The 20,352-nt window shown below is 35.6% G+C and overlaps 2 protein-coding genes across 2 annotated transcripts in view; one reads left to right on the top strand and one right to left on the bottom strand.

The window, feature by feature from the left end:
* Positions 1 to 13,373, top strand: part of LOC134531661 (DNA repair protein RAD50-like) — a 280,275-nt gene extending 266,902 nt beyond the window's left edge. The window contains exons 27-29 of the mRNA XM_063367439.1: positions 2,048 to 2,181; positions 3,315 to 3,443; positions 9,202 to 13,373. Coding sequence (XP_063223509.1) covers positions 2,048 to 2,181; positions 3,315 to 3,443; positions 9,202 to 9,241 — 303 coding nt within the window. The 3' untranslated portion in view covers positions 9,242 to 13,373. The remainder of the gene's footprint in view (positions 1 to 2,047; positions 2,182 to 3,314; positions 3,444 to 9,201) is intronic.
* A 1,908-nt stretch (positions 13,374 to 15,281) lies between these two features.
* Positions 15,282 to 20,352, bottom strand: part of LOC134531662 (hydroxyacyl-coenzyme A dehydrogenase, mitochondrial-like) — a 47,546-nt gene continuing 42,475 nt past the window's right edge. Inside the window, exon 7 of the mRNA XM_063367440.1 lies at positions 15,282 to 20,088. Coding sequence (XP_063223510.1) covers positions 19,967 to 20,088 — 122 coding nt within the window. The 3' untranslated portion in view covers positions 15,282 to 19,966. The remainder of the gene's footprint in view (positions 20,089 to 20,352) is intronic.

The raw sequence follows: 20,352 nt of genomic DNA, 5'->3' as shown, positions 1-20,352 counted from the left end.
TGAATTATTTACGATAGTAGACAAGTAGTAATATATTTATTTTATTTATTTGTCAGCAGTAGGGAACCAATGGTTCCCTTGGTTCCATGGAATATTCACCCCTGGTGTCTATGTTGACAGGTGTTCATGACGCAAGTGTGCCCAATCATTATTGTTTTTGAATAAGATTTCTCATGCTTTCAAATGAGCATACTGTGACAAAACTACAGCCATCGCCGGTGTTTATGAGAGCAATTTAATATTCTTCCAGCCCCATGGGTGGTACTTAGGATGACAGGTGCTAGTTTTTATAGAGGGAACTGACAAATAGCTTGCTGCCTCTTTTATCTCCGTAGCAAAGGGATGGGTAAAACAAATATAATACAATGGAGGAAAGGGAAACAATGATATAAAAAATAGCAGTCTTCTACTTGGTCTTGTTTGGAAGTAGAGGAATTGGATGGGTCGTAAATATTCTTGGGAGGGGGGAGGGGGGGTCCACACGCTCTACAAAGTGTGGCAAATTAATTAATTTATATATCAGATATTAATTGTTACTGCATTAATTCAATCTAGTTTTTAGTATTTTTATGTGTTTGAAGCTCAACAGCATGTGTGGTTTCCATTTGGCACAGCGAAAATGCACACATTTTGCATGTATCTGTGAGAGAAATGAGTACATCTTTAAAATATTAGTCTGAGTTAGTATTTGAATTTTCAAATGCACATAGTGTTTATTTTTTAATTCGTATTTGATTTTGAAATATTCATAATTTAATTGCTTATGAATATTTGGAATGCTATACATCTTGAGTTTGTCTTAAAGTAATATTGATTGTTGAGGTTAAGTCATTAGTTCAATATAAATACCCAGTTTAGGAACATTAATGGGACTGTGCTATCAAAAATATGAACCATACTGTCCATTTTAATACATAACAAGCATTCAAGTATATATTACTACTGTCCCATGAAACAGTAGTAGAATAGATTATGTAGACTATTGAAATGTTGACTATTTTTTTACATTTTAAAACTTGAAAACAAAACTTTTAATTTGATTGATTTTGTCGTGCATGCCACACGTGAGCAATCCTTTGGGATGGCTATTAAAAGAAGTGAATGCGATAGTTACATTGGTGTATAAACCAATCTATTAACGTGCAATTCAGTAGAAGCTTTCTTGCTGCTTTTATCTATGGCAATACAGATGGTTAACTCAAAAATAAACAAACAATTTTTTTATTCCAGAGGAAATTGGCAAAAAATATGTTTTGCAATTTTGCTGAACTAGTATATACATAGTTTATTTGGTCATCAACTGTAGTTTAAAATGTAAATATGAGCTCTTTTCGTGACTATTTTGCGAATAAAGCTGTTTTTAAAACAATTTTTTTTCTATTGAAGTAAGTCTAATTTCATGGTATTTTGCGGTTTTCCTTTCACGCTATCCTACTTTGTGCAAAAATTTCCAGAAACAATAATTACAGTACAGTAGTAGCTTATAGAATATAAAGCAAATAATAACTTTTAAGTCAAAGGTTGGTTAAGTGAGCTGCATAAAAACATATTTTTTCCAGAATTAAATATTTTAACAAATAGATTATATATTATTATTTTAGCTGGTCTAAGTATGCACCATACTTACATTTCTTTATGTGTAAATGTGAATTATGCTTTTAATTCTGCAAATTTATGTTCAATCTTTTAATTGAGTTATTTAAGCATACAAGGAAATGATGTGAGCTCACCCAGCATCGCTGAAAGCTAGGTCCATCAATTTTAATAGAGTTTTTCTTGTTTTATTTATTTCATTATTTTGTATTACTGCATGTTTTTGTGTATTTTACACTTAAGATGACCTGTCATGTAGAATGAGAAGCATCATTAATATTTTATTAAATTCCAGTCAATAATGCTGGATAATACTGTAAGTGATGTTGAGCTTGGACGTAGTTTCTATTTTCTGTACATGACTCTGCGATTCAAAACTCATATTTTACCGTTATGGTGAGTTAAAGTTCTACTGTTCTACAGGTTTACTGTAGCTTCTTTTGACCATGTGCAGGTTTTGGCCTCCTTGATCATTCGCATAGCACTGGCCGAGACATTCAGCACCAAGTGTGCGTTCCTGGCCCTGGATGAACCAACTGCCAACCTGGACAGGGAAAACATCAACAACTTTGTGCATGCTCTCGCAGAGTGAGTGTGAAACTTTTAACTTTTAACTTTCGTTTGATTTTGATGAGTTTACAGGAATTTAACCAATGTTAAGATTTTCATTCTGTTAGCAATTATAAGTTTTGATTGTTCTGTTGTGATCATTACCTATACCAATACCTATATTGACTTGTTTCCTTACAAGTGTGTCAAAATTAAAAATTAGAGTAAAGTGTTATATTTATAATATTTAAAGAAAGGTGACATTAAATCTATTTCAGAAAAATTTTATTTCTTCAGCAATTAATCACTAGATTAACGTTAGGCCATTTATATTTACGTGAAAAAACAGGTATCACAACAGAACCTCTCAAGCTATTTTGTTCATAGTGAATGCTTGTTTGTTATTTGTTTGTGCATTCATGGTGTAATTTCCCATAGAAGAGACTGATAAGGCAGTCATTCGTCAAAAAAAATGTGTTGTGAATCCTATCAAAATTTTATTCCAGAACCATGAAAAGAAGCTTAGGTATTGTATTTTAGACCGAAACTTAACAACTGTTCATTTTAAGTATTAAAACCTCGTTTAGTAGGATCTTATTTCTGAAATTTCTTTCAAGGAATCATTCTTTAGTGTCTTCAGTACTTGGTTTTCTCTCACTTCTAAGATAATCAACTTTGTATCACAAAACTTTTGCCAGATCTATTATTTTACTAATTTTTTAATTTTTTATTTGGTTACCACTGGCATAGACATTGTGGTAGCTTTTTCTTTTTTTCTTTTTTTAACATTTTCGTAGGCAAAGTCTTTCTTTTATTCATTGCCATGTTTGATACAAGTTAAAATGTTAAAGCATCGTGGTCATGGTTTTCCTGACAGGCATTGCTGGAGGAGTTTATCACAAACTGATCATGATTGTAAGACATTACTGTAACTTCCGAACACGGGCAGGCACGTAACACGTCCATCGACTGCCACTATTTTTTGCATTAATTTGAGTAAGAATTGTCATACTAACTCTCTTTCTAATGACATGATGTAAAACATGTGATGAACCTTAGGCATGGCTACAAGTGGCAGGTTTACTGAATGTAAAGGTCAGAGCGTATGTTTCCTCCGAGTGCGAACCAGGCGCCCGGTGTACGGCAGTGCAGGGGCCTCTGATGTGTTGCAGCATCGTGAAGACGCGCGGTGTGAGGCGCAAGTTCCAGCTGATCATCATCACGCACGACCAGCAGTTCCTGGAAATGTTGAACGACCAGCACCTTGCCACCGAGTACTTCCGTGTCGACCGCAATGCACGGTACGCCCTGTGTTTTACACGTGTTCATGCTCCATGATGCTCAATTATACTATATTACATTTAGAATCAATGCTGGTTCACAGTTACTGAATGGAAACTCTGGAACCTGAAAGTTTCAAAATCAATATTTGTTGAAATGTTTGTTTTTATTTGTTTTTATAGCAATAATTTATAACAATGATTTGCCCAGAAATATTCTAAAATTATCTCACGTAATAAGCAATGGGTGATGACGGTTCTTTAATATCGCATATTAAGTTTCGAGCAGTGAACAAAAAAAAATTTTATTTAAAACTTATTGAAACTAAATCCACAAATGCTGATTGCTATATTTACTTGAATTGAAGACAACCTGGAATCTCAGATGACATCAAATATACGCATAACATAACATAATAATAGTGGATTTGTAAACATACAAACAAGGTTGGCTAGCCATGGTTTCACAAAATTTTGTATGGTTATAGTCTGAGAAAGACTGAAAAATAAAACATTCATTGTTTTTTTAAGACTTCTATGTATATTTAATCTATGCATGATAAAACAAAACACGTCTGATTTAACGCTCGTGTGAAAGATGTTTCCGGAATTGTCTTCACAAATGCGACAGGAACATCATAACTTGTGGTAGGAGCTGAAGGAATTTTGCAGTTGTATGACTTAAAATCAGGATATTTGATATAGTTAGTTTGCACAAAGTTGTTTGTACTCAACTGTTGGGGCCAAAACATTGACAAAATAATTATTAATTGCGGGCTAAATGTGATTACCCTGTTTTATCGCATAATCGTTGCAGGCACATAATAATCACACCTATATTTTAGGGTGTCAAAATTTGGATTAAAAAAACCTCTTCCGTAAACGTCACATTATGTTTTTGGTCCCGCTATTAGATTCCAAGCGCATTGTGTAGGTATTTTTTTTGTATAAAACAATGTATTTTAAAGTAGAAATCTAATATTTATTCGGACATTGCCACTTATTTAATTAACAGAAATACGATGCTGTCTGATGTGTAAATTTTCTATTAAAGACGTTTTTAAACATTATAACCTTTATCTGCTCATCTACGTCGCCATGGTATACCGCCTTTAAAAATGTAGCCAGTGTTAGTTGGCATCATTCGTGTTTGGTTATGTTGCTTCCCTTATAGAGCACGCACACTTAGTCGAATATCAGTATCTCGCAGATTGCATGCAACACGCGCTCTCTCTGTTGAGTGCCGAGTTAACTACATTTGATGGCCTGCACTCTTACATGGTGTGTACTATGCCGATAGTTTTGCTTTAGTACAGGATCGCATTCGGGTCAGAGATTATGTTTTCTATTCAAATTTGAAGAAAGGTTTTTGTTGCATGACTTATTTATTTAAATTGTTTGGCGTGCTTTTGTATAGGTACTTTACTTTTTAAATAAACCTACTTTCCATGAATGGGTTTTGTTTTTATGAATAACTTTACCTAACAAAAATAAATTTTTCTCTTAAAAGTCACACCCCTACTTTTCAAAATTGATTTTAGTATATATACTATAATGATTAATATAAACATGTGTATAAATTAATTTAGTAAAATAATTGAAATAAATTTTAATTAATAAAGAAAATAAATTGATATTCTTAATGTTTATTCTAATTTACTGTGTATGGTAAGTCAGTGAGTGACTGAAACGCTACTTAAGTCCACCTCTGCTCCTCCTTGTGGGTACGCCACTGTCCTTCCTCGAGGGTACACCATTCCATGCTTCATGGCTTTTATGCTCCGGATAAAAAATAATAAGAAACTACCTTAAATTCTGCATGCAAATTATTAATATAAATATTATAATAAAAATGACTGGAGTGATATAAATACATTTGGTAAAGTTTAAATTTAATCAAAATAAAAAGTTTAATTAAATATGCATTATTAAATATTAATATAAGTCTGTGTATAAAATTAATTATTAAATTCAATAAACATGCTGAATTTAAATAATAATGTAATAACCTATAATTTTTTATTCAAATAAATAATACTAATGGACACGTAACCTATCTTATATAAATATACTAAAAAATGAATTTGAAAAATTTATTATCGCTGCTTCTATCACAAATATTCACAATAAATAAATGTTTTTACTTTATGGACCACTATCAATATCATTCACTAAAATAAGTATTTGATTTAAAAGCACAAAAAATTTTCTTGTATGCGGCCACTTTTCATTTTATCTGTCATTTGTTGCATGCAGCCACTTTTAATTTTATCTGTTATTTGTTGCATGCTATGCACGCATCGTATAAATGCACTGTCGTTAATTTTTTATATTGTGCCTAAAGAAGTATAACATAACCTTACTTATGCATAATATGTATGTTTCCTGTTTTCATCCAGTCAATTTTTTTGCAGGTTACACGTGCATCATAAAAATTCACTCTCATCATTTTTTCATAATGCATCCAAATAATTGTAATTTTAAAAAAAAATCATTAAATTTGAATTTAATATTTAATTCCTTATGTAATTAGTTGGCTATAAGGTGCCTAAGGCACAATTTAATTTAATATACACAAAATATTTATTAAAAGTTCAATTTATTTTTATATATTGCAAGCACATGAATTGTCTCTGTTGCTAGATTCAATATACACTTTCACTTGACTTGAAACTTGATCAAGACAGTTACTTACAGTTGGTTGTGTGAAGATCTAGTGAACAATAAATTATGTATTTCGTATTTCATTGTGTATAAATTTGATACCAACAAAAAAGGAAAGATCATTCATCAATCTTAAGACATTAATCATTCAAACACAGAATGATACAGTGGAAGATAATGGGCATACATATGGAAAGATAATGGTTATGTATATGGGAGGATAATGGTCAAACACATACTAATCATTTTCACACACAATTATACAAATCAACTGACACACAGAATCATATATTTAAGATACTTAACTCACCGATAATGTGCAGGAAAATGGCTTACCCAACATCAAGATGTAGTTAAAATATTATCTTTGTGCCACATACTCGGCAGCAATGCTAGGAGGAACAGGTTAGCAAAGAGCAATGAAAAGTATGTAGCCTACGGTGTTACATGATCATCAAGTCATTGATGAGCGTAAAAAAAGTTGTTAAAAAGACTTGTTTCAGCATGCTAGCCCTACCCTTTAAATAGTTTGTATAAGGACTTTTGAATCATCCTATACATGTTAATTTACAAGAGAAAAATCACATTCACAATTTATTGCAAAATTTGTTTGAGAAAACAAAGCTAATACAGTGGAATCTCAGTACTAAGTACTTACAGGGACCTCAAGTTTTTGTACTTAGTACTGAAAGTACTTAGTACTGAAACATACATACATATCATCTTTACAAAGAGAAAAAAAAAAATTAAAAAATACAAAAATAGCGATATTGTAAGATACATTATTTTTTAGCCAACATCTGACTTCACTTTAAACATTGGTGTGTATGTATAATTTTGCCGTCGTCTGGGGTCTCGGGCTCGAGTCCCGGTGTGGCTCCTAGTGGGAAAAGGCGGTTCTTGATCTGTGTTGTCCGGGTGGGCGCCAGACTAGCTCGGTTCTAGTCGTGAATTTGGGGTCGTGGATGTATGTGCCCCTGCGTGGCCCACTAGGGCCGGCGGCGGTGTTGCGTGAGATGATTTTAAATAAGAGACGTGGAGTTGAGGTGGTGGTGTCGTACCTTTTATTCAGAGGAGCGAGTCGTACACAATACAACACTCTACAGAGGTCCCCGGGGGGTTTTTACTTGTTATTCCGTGGCGCCTTATTGTTTGTGTTCCGCGTTACGTGGCCTCGGATGCTGTTATGTCTCAGACGTCTCACTGGGTACGTAGGTAACGTAATTTCGTAACACAAAGGCGGGACACAAAATACACTGAATTAAGGGGGCGCGTACAGGTTACGTGGCACTCGTTACTCGGGTAACGTAAGTTAGCAATACAAAATACGGGATACAAAAATACACTGAATTAAGGGGGTGCGCACAAGTTACGTGGCACTCGTTATTCGGGTAACGTACGTTAGCAATACAAAACACGGGATACAAAAATACACTGGATTAAGGGGGCGCGCACAAGTTACGTGGCACTCGTTACTCGGGTAACGTAAGTTAGCAGTACAAAATACGGGATACAAAAATACACTGAATTAAGGGGCGGGCGATTGGAGACGGCCAATCCCGTATGCAAATGTCTCGGCGCGGGTGTTGTGCCCACTGTGGTGAAACACGCACCGCAATTAAGTTTGTCCAAGTTCCCTTGCGGGTTTGTGGTCAGCGCCGTGCGCGTGACCTTAAACAAAGTTCTGTACGTTGCGGGAGACGGTCCGTGCCGTATGCTGAAGAGCAGCCCCACTGACCAAGTGTGGTGCGGGGTGTCCTTAAGTTGATGCGGCCGGATTAGGTCCTGGACCGTAAAAAGGGACCGGGTACTCACGGAGAGGTTAAGTAATAAAAGGGGTTTGGTTAATTAGTGACTATATTTACCGGACGTTACTTTCAATGTAGACAAAGGATGTTGCCTCTCCGTGGGACGTAGGTCCGCCCCGGTCCATGAGCTGCGCTGAACTGCCGAACTGGCATGGCGTCTGAGGGAGGCTCGGCCTCTCTCGCGCCAGGCGTGACCTCATTACGCTAGACTCCAAACGGGTGTGTCTGGAAGAGATTTTACTGTCGCTAAAATCCTAATTTAATGTTTTAGGAGGAATGGGTACGGTTCTTCTCTTGTCTACTCAGGTTTCCGCGGCTTTGTCTTTGATTGCTGTTCGGGTCGCCTGACTCGGGTGGGCCATGGCCAGGGGTGTGTTCCGTTAGCGGGAGCGTATACTGGCGGGTGCAGGTCGGGCTCTGGGGTGGTCGTCGGCCAGACGACGTCAATTTAAGTTTAGTTACTTTTAAAAAATGTGTTATTTCAGTTTGTTTTTGAGCTTGAATGATGCTCTGTTGAACTAAATGTTCTATCTCATATTATGTCTTCGCAACTGCGACTTGCTTTTTTCCTTTGTCTAGTTCTCTGAGTATTTCCACTTTTTCCTTAAGCGTGAATTGCTTTCGTTTCTTTTTATCTCCATTTATCTCATTTTGCAGCACAAATACAATGCGGTGTCTAAATAACGTAACCTGAAAATAAACTCAACAATAACAATAAAATATCCCGGCACAGACGTCAAACAGTATATTAGCGTAGCATAACACTATTGTCTAAATAATTAATACTACTCTCAAAATTCCATGTTTCGATGTATCGAATGGTGTTGTGTTGCTCACGTCGCATACTACGTATGGTATAATCTATGGTAGTGCGCGCAACTGTTTGTAACTTTGTTTTCAGGGTTTAGAGGTTAGATAATACGTTGTGGTGGTATTTGTGTATGTTTGTTCTACAACATTAATCATTTAGCTGGAAATTTATTTACCAGTTTAAGTAAATTTTGGTGTAGTAATGCCACGCTACGAGTAGAATTTATACGTTATAGTGAAAATATGATACTTTAAACTGAAACCATTTTGCATGGTGAAGATACGATTTTTGGCGGGGACTTAAAAAAAATACGTTAAAGTGAAATATACTTTATAATGAGGTACGTTGTACCGGTATTCTACTGTAGCTATCTAGCTAATAAATTTTTGTAGTACTGTCTAGTATTTACAAGTGTGTGTGAATGTATTTGTGTAGTAATGAAAACTTTGCATTAATGTTTTACATCAGATTTGCATATATATGTATTTTGTTCTAGAGCAAGATCTGTGATTGAGAAGCATCGAGTGGTGTTGTAGTAGTGGAACTACACTGGCTGCGACAGGAATCCTACTGTGCAGATGGTGCAAGACTGCCACTTTACAGTTCACAAGTGCTTCTACAGTTTATTGAAATTTTGTATTTGCTGCAAACATTTTATATTCTACTTATTATTTGTAAATTGCTCCATTGTAAAAGTTAATATGTTTTCATGAAACTTTCTTCTGCTTCCATGTAACTGACCTTTGTTTTCTTCTTTCAAATGTGTGAGGAATTATTTTAAATCTTTAAAAAGAATTTTGTAGTTAAATATAATTATTCTTCAAATACTGTATTTATCCGCAGAAGGGTTGCCCCAGCGTATGGATTGCAACTTTAATTTTGAGAATAAAAGTATAACATTTTCACTTTCACCATTAGAGTCATCTTCGAATAAGGGTTGGGCCATATATCTGTCTTCACTAAAGTACCATGGATACATGTGAATCTCAGCTGGTGTAAAAATATGACACTGGTGTTAACCCTCTGTTCTTCAAATCAATTGGTTCTAGAAACCAATTTTTACAGAGCCGCTACATGTATTTTCTTTGTACAGTCAAATTCCCTAACTTGGGACGCTGCTCTAACTTGGGACAAGGTTAGAGTATTTACAAAAACGGAGTTGGTAGCACTGTGGCTATTTATTGTTACCTCTATGGCAAGTTATCTTATCAGTTTTGTTTTGTTATTCCGTTTTATGTTGATTTCAGAGTGTATGGATGTGTTAGGAGCTGTGTATGACGATTTTTGAAAATCCACGAAAATCGGTAAGTTATTTTAATGAATTACTAAAGTTTACTGCGCTCTTACATTTTGACGTGGGGTTTTGAGGTTATATGAGAAATGTTTCCTCATGTTTCTAGTTGGGGATGCTGTTCAATTTTTATTGTTATCACCTTCTCTGTTGGATTTAGCAAGACTTAAATATGAGAAAGTCGATACTCGCCTAACTTGGGACACTGTCCCAAGTTAGGGATTACTGTCTCAAGTTTGAAACATCAATTATTATTGTTTTATTTTCATTTAAAACATGTATTATTCATGCATTTTTACATTTCTAAGCAATTTTATCACCAGTCATGCTTTACAAACTTATTCACAAACTTTAGCTGGAACTTTACCAGTTATTATAAACCTATAGTTTTTTTTTACTAAGTATTTGTGTCATGCCCAACAATATCTGAGAGCTTTAGTGTTGGGCTTCACAAATTATTCTACAAGAAAAATTAAATTGAAATTTTTGTTCTTTTTGTTATAGGTCCGTGATACGTCATGCCAAGGGCATATAAACAATACAGCGATGTTTTACTGTCTAAAGCAGCAAACGCAGTACGTAAAGGAAAAAGTTTGCGAGAAGCGGAGAAGCAGTTTGGCGTGTCCAAGTCATCCATACAGAGATACCTAAATGGAAAACACCAACAAAAAGTCGGCCGTCCACCTGTTTTTTCTGACCAAGAAGAAAAGATAATTGCTGATTGTCTTGGATTAGCAGCTGACTGGGGATTTCCTTTATCCAAGTTTGATCTGAAAAATATAATTCAAAGATATTTGGATTCCAAAGGCATAGAAGAACCTCGATTCACTGAAAACCGGCCAGGATCACGATGGCTTACATGTTTTATGAGGCGAAAAAAGGATTCCCTAAAGGGCCGTTTAAGTCATAATATCAAACGTGCACGGGCAGCTGTGACATCGACACTTATCAAAGCCTATTTTTCAGAGCTCGCCGAGACCCTCAAAGATGCCTGCCCCGAAGCACTCATTAACTACGATGAGACTAGCATGCAAGACGATCCGGGTAAAGAGACTGTTATAGTCAGAAGGAAATGCAAATACCCAGATCGGATCCTAGATTCATCAAAGTCTAATGTTAGTGTGATGTTTGCTGGAACAGTGAGTGGCATTTGTCTCCCACAGTATGTTGTGTACAAAAGTCAACGTGTTCATGGGTCATGGATTCAGGGAGGTCCACCGAATACCCGATATAATCACTCACCTTCAGGATGGTTGAGTCGACCATCTTCGAGGACTGGTTTGAGTCAATTGTTTTGCCCTACTTTAGAAAGTTGGAGGATTGCCAAAAAGTGGTGATTGGGGACAACCTGGCCAGCCATGTGTCCATTAAAGTGCTGCAACTTTGCATGGACAGCAATGTAAAGTTTGTGTTACTTCCTCCCAACAGCACGCACCTATGCCAGCCTTTGGATCTTGCCTTCTTCAGTCCCCTTAAGAATTCCTGGAGGAACGTTCTTTATGATTGGAAAATGAAAAGGAAGGGGCCAATCCGCAAAGACTACTTCCCAGTCATTCTGAAACAGACTTTGGACAGTATAAGTGACACAATTTCAGACAATATGAAAGCTGGGTTTGGGGCTAGTGGACTGTATCCACTTGATGTAAACCGTGTTTTTGGTCGTCTGCCTAAGGAGTCAGCACTTGAAGATCATGAAGAAAATGGTCCTGAATGGGTGAGAACATTCACAGCTTTCCTAAAAGAAACTAGGAATAAAGAGACAGTCACTAATCCAAGGAGGAAAAAAATTGATGTGATTCCTGGCAAAAGTGTGGCCTGCGAGGAAGTCATTGCTCAGCTGGAGAACAATAGTAAAGAGAAGATCAAGAAGGCGGGTACGAAAAGGGGAAGAAAAAGCAAGAAGAACCTGGAACTTGAGCAACTTGGCAGTGATGACAGTGAGGTGGAGCCTGACCAAGTTACACCCAAACCTAAAAGGTAGAAGAGGAAACAAGTTGATGATTATGGCAACTCATCTGATGACAGTTTTGAAGTTCCAGTGGTTGATACTGATGACAATATGGACTTGGCTTCCTTATTAGTACAATCTGAGGAAGAGGCTGATGACATAGAAACACACTTGCGATGTGATTCTCCTCCATCGACTACAATTTCTGTGCCAGCTCCTCCAGAGAAGGTCAAGGCCCAAGTAGGCCCTCCAGCAGGCCAAGACAATATGCCTTCGACCAGTGGCACATCTGCAATGAACATTCCTGAAGTGGATGATTTTGTAGTTGTGAATTACGTGTATGACAAGGGCACAAAGCGAGAGAACGTTAAAGTTTACGTGCGGAAGATTATCAGTGCCGCATCCGATAGATCGATCTTCACCATCCGTTTTATGAGAAATTACAAAGAAAACATTTACTACTTCCCTGAAATTGATGATGTGGACGATGTCCCCACGAGTGCAATCCACAGGATTGTTAAGCCAATCCACCTTCGTCGCCAGCGTTACAAATTCCTGTTGGATTGAAAGGCCTTTGTTGATATTTTTTGTTTATGCTTGTGTGGTCAATTATGTCTCTAGTTTCAAAATTAATGTTTGAACGTGTGAATTTAGTCTTAGAGTGTAAGTTATTTAATATTTTCCCTACTTTTGTTCTTCTCAGTACATATTATGTAATTTATTTCCACTGTTTATTTGTGAATCAGATGATGTTAATTAATCAAAAGCAAAAAGAAGAAATTATGTAAAAAAAATTTTAAATAAATTTTTTTTTTTTCAGATTTATTTTGTTGGGAATTCAGTCTTAACCTTTTTTAAAAACTCTAACACTGTCCCAAGTTCGATATAGAAGCTCTAAATATGAAAATACCTGGTAAAACGTGGCTGTCTCAAGTTAGGTACCATGGCCCTAACTTGGGACAATCAACATTATTATTTGTTTTTAATATTAAAAGGAAATATTAAATGTTCCAATTTAGAGAATGTAGAGCCTAAGGGTCCTTCGGAATGTGGGTATTTTTAAAATTATTTTATTGTTTTATAAAGGGGTATTTATTACAGTTTGAAGTGCAAAACTGTCCCAAGTTAGGGCATTTGACTGTATCTACATTGGATTTTAAGAGGCTAAAAAAAAAGAATATATTTTCAAAATATGTGAAAATATGTTATTCACAAATTCAACATAAAATCTTACAAATTAAGGCTACTTAGGTAAGAACAGCTACATGTAAAAAAACATTTTTGGTAGTTGTTAGTAAAGCTCTATTGATAAAACAAGAAAACCTAAATTATTTCAATTAATAATTAGAATATATATAGCACCTGGGCGAGTGCGGTGGTGGGGCGGAGCGATGGTAAGGAGGCGAGCACGCAGGTTGAGGATATGCTTTGTGATTGTGCTGTGAGATCTTGTTGCGCATTTTTGTTTGTGCTGTGGCAGCGCAGTGAGTTGTAGTCATAATATCCTATGAAAAGAGCCCCATGCGGCTTGTGAACCACGGTCTGCCAACCCCCGAGTCTAGGGGTGGACTCCAGATCCTTTGCTTATCACCTATACATTATCCATCAAACTGCGACCCCACCAGTAAAAGAATGTAACAAATTTATAAGCAATATGATTTTTTTAGTTCTTAACACTGCATGTGTAGTTTGGTTGGTTTATCCAGTGGCACGCTGTGATAACCCCTCCCTTGGCATGGCAGGTCCCGACTCGTCCTCACACCTGGACAGGTCTGGTTTGCTCCTGGCCTGGGAAACATGACCTCACAACATCTCTGGCAGCTTCCAGGCAACAGCCAACTGTTATATATTGGATTGGAAGGGATCGGTGAACCAACTCAAGACAAAAACACATGCTTCATCTGGCCATCTTGGCTACTGTTTATTTGTCCACTTTCTCTCATAGACATACATCACAACATCTCCTTTTTTTTCCAGTTCCTAAATTCATTAAAATTTATCTATTTGTGTTTACAATTAATCCTGTAAATACACTGATCATACTCTGATCCACTTCCTTTCATAGACATACATCACAACATCTAAGGTACCGTATTTACTCGCATACAGGTCGCCATCGCAGATAGGTCGCACCCATAATTTGAGGTCTTGAATTTGGTATTTAAGATTCCCCCCATATAGGTCGCACCGGTAATTCATTACCGCGCCGTGCGCGGAGAAAGGTCATTGTACCCGATCAGCTGCTGTTACTGCGTGCCTGCTCGCTCTTTGTTCACTGAGCTGCGCATGCGCAGTATAACTCGCTCAACGCTCCGCCCAGACTTGTGACGTTCCATCAGCAGCTAGCCAATAGACGCGAGCTTACTGGAAAAAATATAAGCTCCACCTCCCGTGTACCAGTTTTGTCCAGTTCTAATACCAGTTTATTGGTATACGCACCAGTTTTCTCGCTGCCGTGACATTTTCAAGTTTACGTTAATCTTGATGTCTTGATACCAATAATTAATTATTTACGATCCCCAGAATAAATTGTTAGTTTAAAAAATATGTGTCAACTGTACAATACTTCCGAAATTATAAAATACGTATAAAACAGTTACCAAGACTCCGCTCATTTTATCTTGTGAAGTTTGTCTCGTACCAGTATTTCGGCTAAGTTGTGACACAAATACAGTATCAGAAATTAACGATCAGCCACGTTCATACATTCGTGAGTTTACGTTTTTCCCTCGTGCGTGTTTCAAGTGACGAAATGGAAGGCATCGCTCCATTGCCAGCGAGCAGGTGAGAAGTCGATGTTTTTAGTTACAATATAGACTCGATGGTTGCCTCCCCACCTTGTTCCCTCCCTCCTTTGTCGCACCCCCACTACTGTAAATCTGTGAGGTGTACCAAGCTTCTAGATATCCTGCGCCTACTGTAGATTGGTTGATGGTTGAAAAATTAGCTTAGTCCTCTATTTTGTGTAGACTTTAGACCCAGTCATATATATATCAAGAGTTAGTGTGAATCATAGAAAGGTAGTGGAACAAGATGCTAATGATTAAATAGAAATAAATTACAACTGAACTGTCCTAACATTATATTCTCCACCTTAAATAATATTTGAACAAAATATTAAATGTTTTAGCAAAGAAGTTTGTTAAAGTATGAATATTGCTAACAAAATTTCACAGAGCTTCTAAGGCCACGTTCTAGTGTTACATAAGCCTGCTGTGGGTTTTAGCACCTGCACAACTAAAAGGCTTTCACAGCGTTTACTTTAACATATGTATGTGGGTTTGGAGCTACAAAGAGATGGGTTTAATTATTACTCATCAAAGAAATTCATCACATATCACAACAAAGTGTATAAAATTTATTTTATTCAAACATTTTCAATACAAAAATGTGAAACTTTTTCAGCCTTAACCAGTAAAAAAATAAACCCGAAACCCCGGACTTTTTTTTAACATACATACACACTCTTTGAATGCAATGCCTTCATTTGTTTTGCTGAAAATAAAATAAACTATAATTAAACATTTTGTCTTAGAAACTGCATAAGATAAAAAAAAAACTAGTCTGGCACACATACTGAATTCCATGCTGTACAAACTCTAATTCTGAATTTAATAATTATCTTGACATGTTTAAAATACATATCAAAAATCTACCTAACCAGCTTCAAAAAATAATGCCAGCATGCTAAGGCGAAGTGTGTGTGTGTTTTTTTTTTAAATACATTTTGCAAAGTTTTTAGAAATTTTTCCAAGTACAACAGCAGCATGATAAAATTCCTGCAAAGTACATATGTACACTATAAGTAAAAAAACTAAATTTATTTTTTTTTTCCATTCCTAGACTCAAAACCATAGCAAATAATACATTATTTGGGATACTCTAATGCTCACCACTTATGTTTAAATCTACATGCTACTCAAACATTATTTTCGCTGCTTGAATAATATTTATAAAAAATTTCCTTATAAAAAAAAGTTTGTAACACATCTGTGATCTATAAAAGTTTAGAAACATAGTGTTATTTTGTCATGTTACACCTTACATGTAAAGTGTAGAAAGGTGAACTATTAAAGTCAGGCAGGTGCAATGTTCAAGTGAAGATCACAGATGACAAAGGCCTTGAGATGCCAACTTTTTATGCTGTTGAAGAATGTGTAAGCTGTGTGTTCGTAGCATGGCAATAGTGGGACAACGAACAAATGGCTTATGACACTTCCCTACTGCTACAGTGCATGGCCGTCTTACAGTCATGCTCAAGATGCCATGCACACTGGCATATGGTGCTTTTCATGCAACTCGCACAGAAACACAAACAGCACCTATATAGTCATGGGCTTTCCGGAGAAGTTTTGTTGAGAAACATTAAAGGCAAGTTATAATAAATTCTCAATTTTACATTTCCCCCCCCCCCCCCTTTTTTTTTTCAGTCATTCACATATTCCCATTATTTACAATCAATTTTGTTTTTCCCAGATACCCTCTTTGTTTACAAGGCATTCTATTACTGTTTAAATTGCAGAGAAAAATTACTTCAATTAAAATAAAATCTGTTCCACGTGCTCTGGAGCAGAGTGCATTTTCCATCGCAAGTTCTGGAAAATATACCGTATTGGCCCGAATATAAGGTGACCCCAAATATAAGGCGACCTGCAGTTTCAGGAGGCCAAACAAATGTAAAAATAATTTTTGGTATAAATTAATGTGAAAATTCATTAGACATACATTTTGTGTTGATAAATTGTTTTTGCATTTATGTATAACAATTAATTTATATTTATCACATTACTTATTTAAAATAAGTTTGAATGGCCTACCCTAAAAGTCAAAAGAAAACAATTAGAAAATATTTACATTTTTAAGTATTACACTAGAAATCTTTTCGTATGTTTACTCTAATGAAGCTGCATAATTGTCATCTTCAGAGCTGTTTATTTGTCTAGGGCTCGTTCCCCGCCGTTCCACCAATGTGTGATTGTTCATTTTTCACAGTTTACTGTATCTACGAATTTAAAATTTTTACAATGGCTATTAATCCCTCTTAAAATACAGCATTTAACTTTCCGTTTGACTTAAGCTACATATTACCACAGAACAAGGCGTATTACTATTTAGTAGTGTGTTAAACGTAAAAAAAGCAAACAAAGAATGCATCTTGCCGGAACAAAACAAGTGGCTAGCTGACATGATGAAGCATACGGCCAAGAATAACTTCGGTTACGTGACCGCGTATATTTGTCCATATTACTCTCTGACAGAGAGAGTCTGTTCTATGAATTTGAAAGAATAATCTATTATAATTATGAAAGGTTTTTACATAAATAAAGAGTGGATTATTAAAATAGCTTTTGAAGCAACGTACCAAATTCCTATTAATATGGCGTCTTCGTGCGTGTTCGGCAATATTCGTTTTACAACAAAGAAATATTGTGGAAAGACAGTTGGCAGCCGTGAATTTCCAAACATTACATCCGAAATGTTTGTAAACGTAAACAATCGTTCTGAAAATAACTGTGATGTTTTAGTACAAATATTTCCGTTAAAAATCTGAAGAAAAATTACCGTAAATGTTAACACGCGATTGTACACAAAGTACAAATATGAATTGTGAAATAAAAGGTTGCCATTTTGAGATGCTTCAACATTCACGTTTTTACTCAAGAACAAATATTTTAATTTTCAACTTCAAACAATTGTCAATTACTGCAATATTAGGTGGATTTATGGTTTTTCCCCGTGTGAGGTAACAAAGTTTTAGTTAATATAAAAAATTGTGAACGTTTTGTTAAACAATGTTTCTACTGTAGCTTTCAGCTTGGAACTAATGTTTGCGGTTCTGACGTCTTGGGTGCGAAAATAAGGCGACTTCCAATTTTTGCATCTCTCGTTTATGTAAAAATGGTCGCCTTATATTCGGACCAATACGGTATTTATTTTATGTTGCAACACATTGCAAGAAAACCGACTATAGGTTCCAAGTTCACACCAACATTTTTGCTTTATATTATTATATATGAGTGCTTCATATAGCAGTTATTGAATCCATATTTTATTATTAAGATTAAATTAACTGCACTGCACTTATTTTCAAACAAGCCTTCAACTATCATGCAAGGCAGTCACAGTGGAATTTCTAATATATAGTAAAAGAATTTAATATATGGTTTTGAATTTATCAAAACACAATGTATTAATACAGAAATATTTACTCTCATTGGTATAGGACTAAGTACGTAAATCTATTCTTCAAGATGCTGACTGTATATCATGTAAACTGCACAACTTAACTAGCTTTTGCTGTGGTGCAGAATGTCACAAAAACCTTTTTTTCATTTACAACTTAGTTAGCAAACATAGTTTTATTTCTTGAGTAAAATAAGGTGGTGTCCAAAATTTTTAATTTTTTTCTTTGAATATTTACATTAATTTTAAAACAATCCTTTCTCATAATGATTGCACAAAAATGATGTAAAATGCAGGAAAAAGTACAGTTATAATGTGCATAAAATGGATTCAACTTTATAATTATTTTCCACCAAGTCTAAAAAATTTATAATTAATGTATATGTGTGTGTATATATATATGTATGTATATATGTATGTATGTATGTATGTATATATATATATATATATATATATATATATATATATATATATATAATATATATATATATATATATATAATATATATATACAGTACAACCCTGTTATAACATTCTCCAAGGGACCAACATAAAAAAATGTTATAAGCAGGAAAATGTTATAAGCAGGAAATCATCTTCACTTTGTAAAAATTACACGTGGATTGATTAAATTAAAAAGTATAGGTAAAACAACACAAAATACAGGAGTATTACACTAAGTACAGCAATATAGTGGAAAATTGGTTAATTTTATTTATAGATAATACCTAATAATATGCTAAAGAAAAAAAAATGTTTTGTACAATACAGTTCAGAGTCGAAACAGAAATATTCAACTCTTTTGCAATCACAACACACGTTTTGTTGGGGTTCCTGTCCACTTGGTTAATAAACTGAATTTTTTCAGCTGCAGAATATATTTTCGCTTATATTTATCGGCCATCATAACCGTACAAAAACCTGAATAAAATTTCAATACGGCGTATTTTAATTAAATACGACCGTGACTACAATAAGTAAAAAAAAAATAATAATTACGGTAAAGGTTAACCACAAACAAAAGCCGTGAATATATCCATAGAACAGTTAACCATCTCAAGGTGTTAAACCTTTGAAACAAAAACCAGCACCATAGAGTATAGTAGCACTGTTTCCGACGATGTATCAGTGCACAAAATGTGCATCATAAGTATAAAGGAACAAGTCATAGGCTAACAAGCGCGAACAGGACGCCATATTGATAGTCGATCCGGTGCAAGTTGTGGAGTGCGTGTGTACCACGTCTATGGTGAACTACTCAAATGTAAACATCTGATGTTTGTATATGCGTGCTGTATTTTCTAGCTATGGTTTCGCTCTAAATTATGACTTTGAAGGAAGGGATACCGCAAATTGTGGCAGTTATCAAAGTAAATTTGAACGTTAAAGGCGGGAATGTAGAAGTTTTAATATTGTTATAGGCGGGAAATTAAAGCATTGTGATAAATGGAGAAATGACGGGACCATGAAATTATGGTGTTATAGGCGGGAAAATGTTAAAAACGGGAATGTTATAACCGGGTTGTACTGTATGTATATAATCTTCAATCCCCTCTTATCACAAGTAATTTTTTTTATTCTGCTGATGGTAATGATGAGGACGTGAGATTGCTTTCCAGCTAACCTGAACAGTTTTGGATTCTTGAAAAATGTTTTCTTTCAGTCAAGAAAAATTTAAAATGTGTAACTTTTATTCTAAAATTTCAGTTGGATCAAGTGCAGACAGCAAGACCAGCTGCTGAAGTTGAATAAAGTGAAGTAGATTTAAAAATATTCAGAATAGCTAGAATGGACAGTGGCTAACAAATACAATGCTGCCAATGTGACGTGCGTGGGGTGTTCACTTGTTGTACTTGTAGAATCCTTCGCCGGACTTGATGCCCAGCTTGCCTTCCTCCACCATCTTGGTCAGCAGTGGGATGGGCTTGAACAGCTCCACGTCTGGGAACCGCTTGTGCCAACCTGACAGCAAACACACAAGCCAGACGCCAGCTCAGGCTTCCTCCACACAACACCGACTGCACAGCCTGAATACACTGCAAAACAATGTGTTAACTACAGACTGTTTAACTGATCTTTCAATAGCATGACTTCACTCCACAGATGGTTCCTTATTTCCAGGCGAATCATTCTCTCTACTACTGGTTTCATCGTGAGATCACCTAAAACCCAGCTGAAGGAAAGCAATTACATGGTCTTGTGCCGTTTATTGGTGTGTTTGGCACA

Source organism: Bacillus rossius, chromosome 5 (assembly GCF_032445375.1).
Source record: "Bacillus rossius redtenbacheri isolate Brsri chromosome 5, Brsri_v3, whole genome shotgun sequence".
NCBI classification, from domain to species: domain Eukaryota; kingdom Metazoa; phylum Arthropoda; class Insecta; order Phasmatodea; family Bacillidae; genus Bacillus; species Bacillus rossius.
This window is presented reverse-complemented; position numbering and strand designations above follow the sequence as displayed.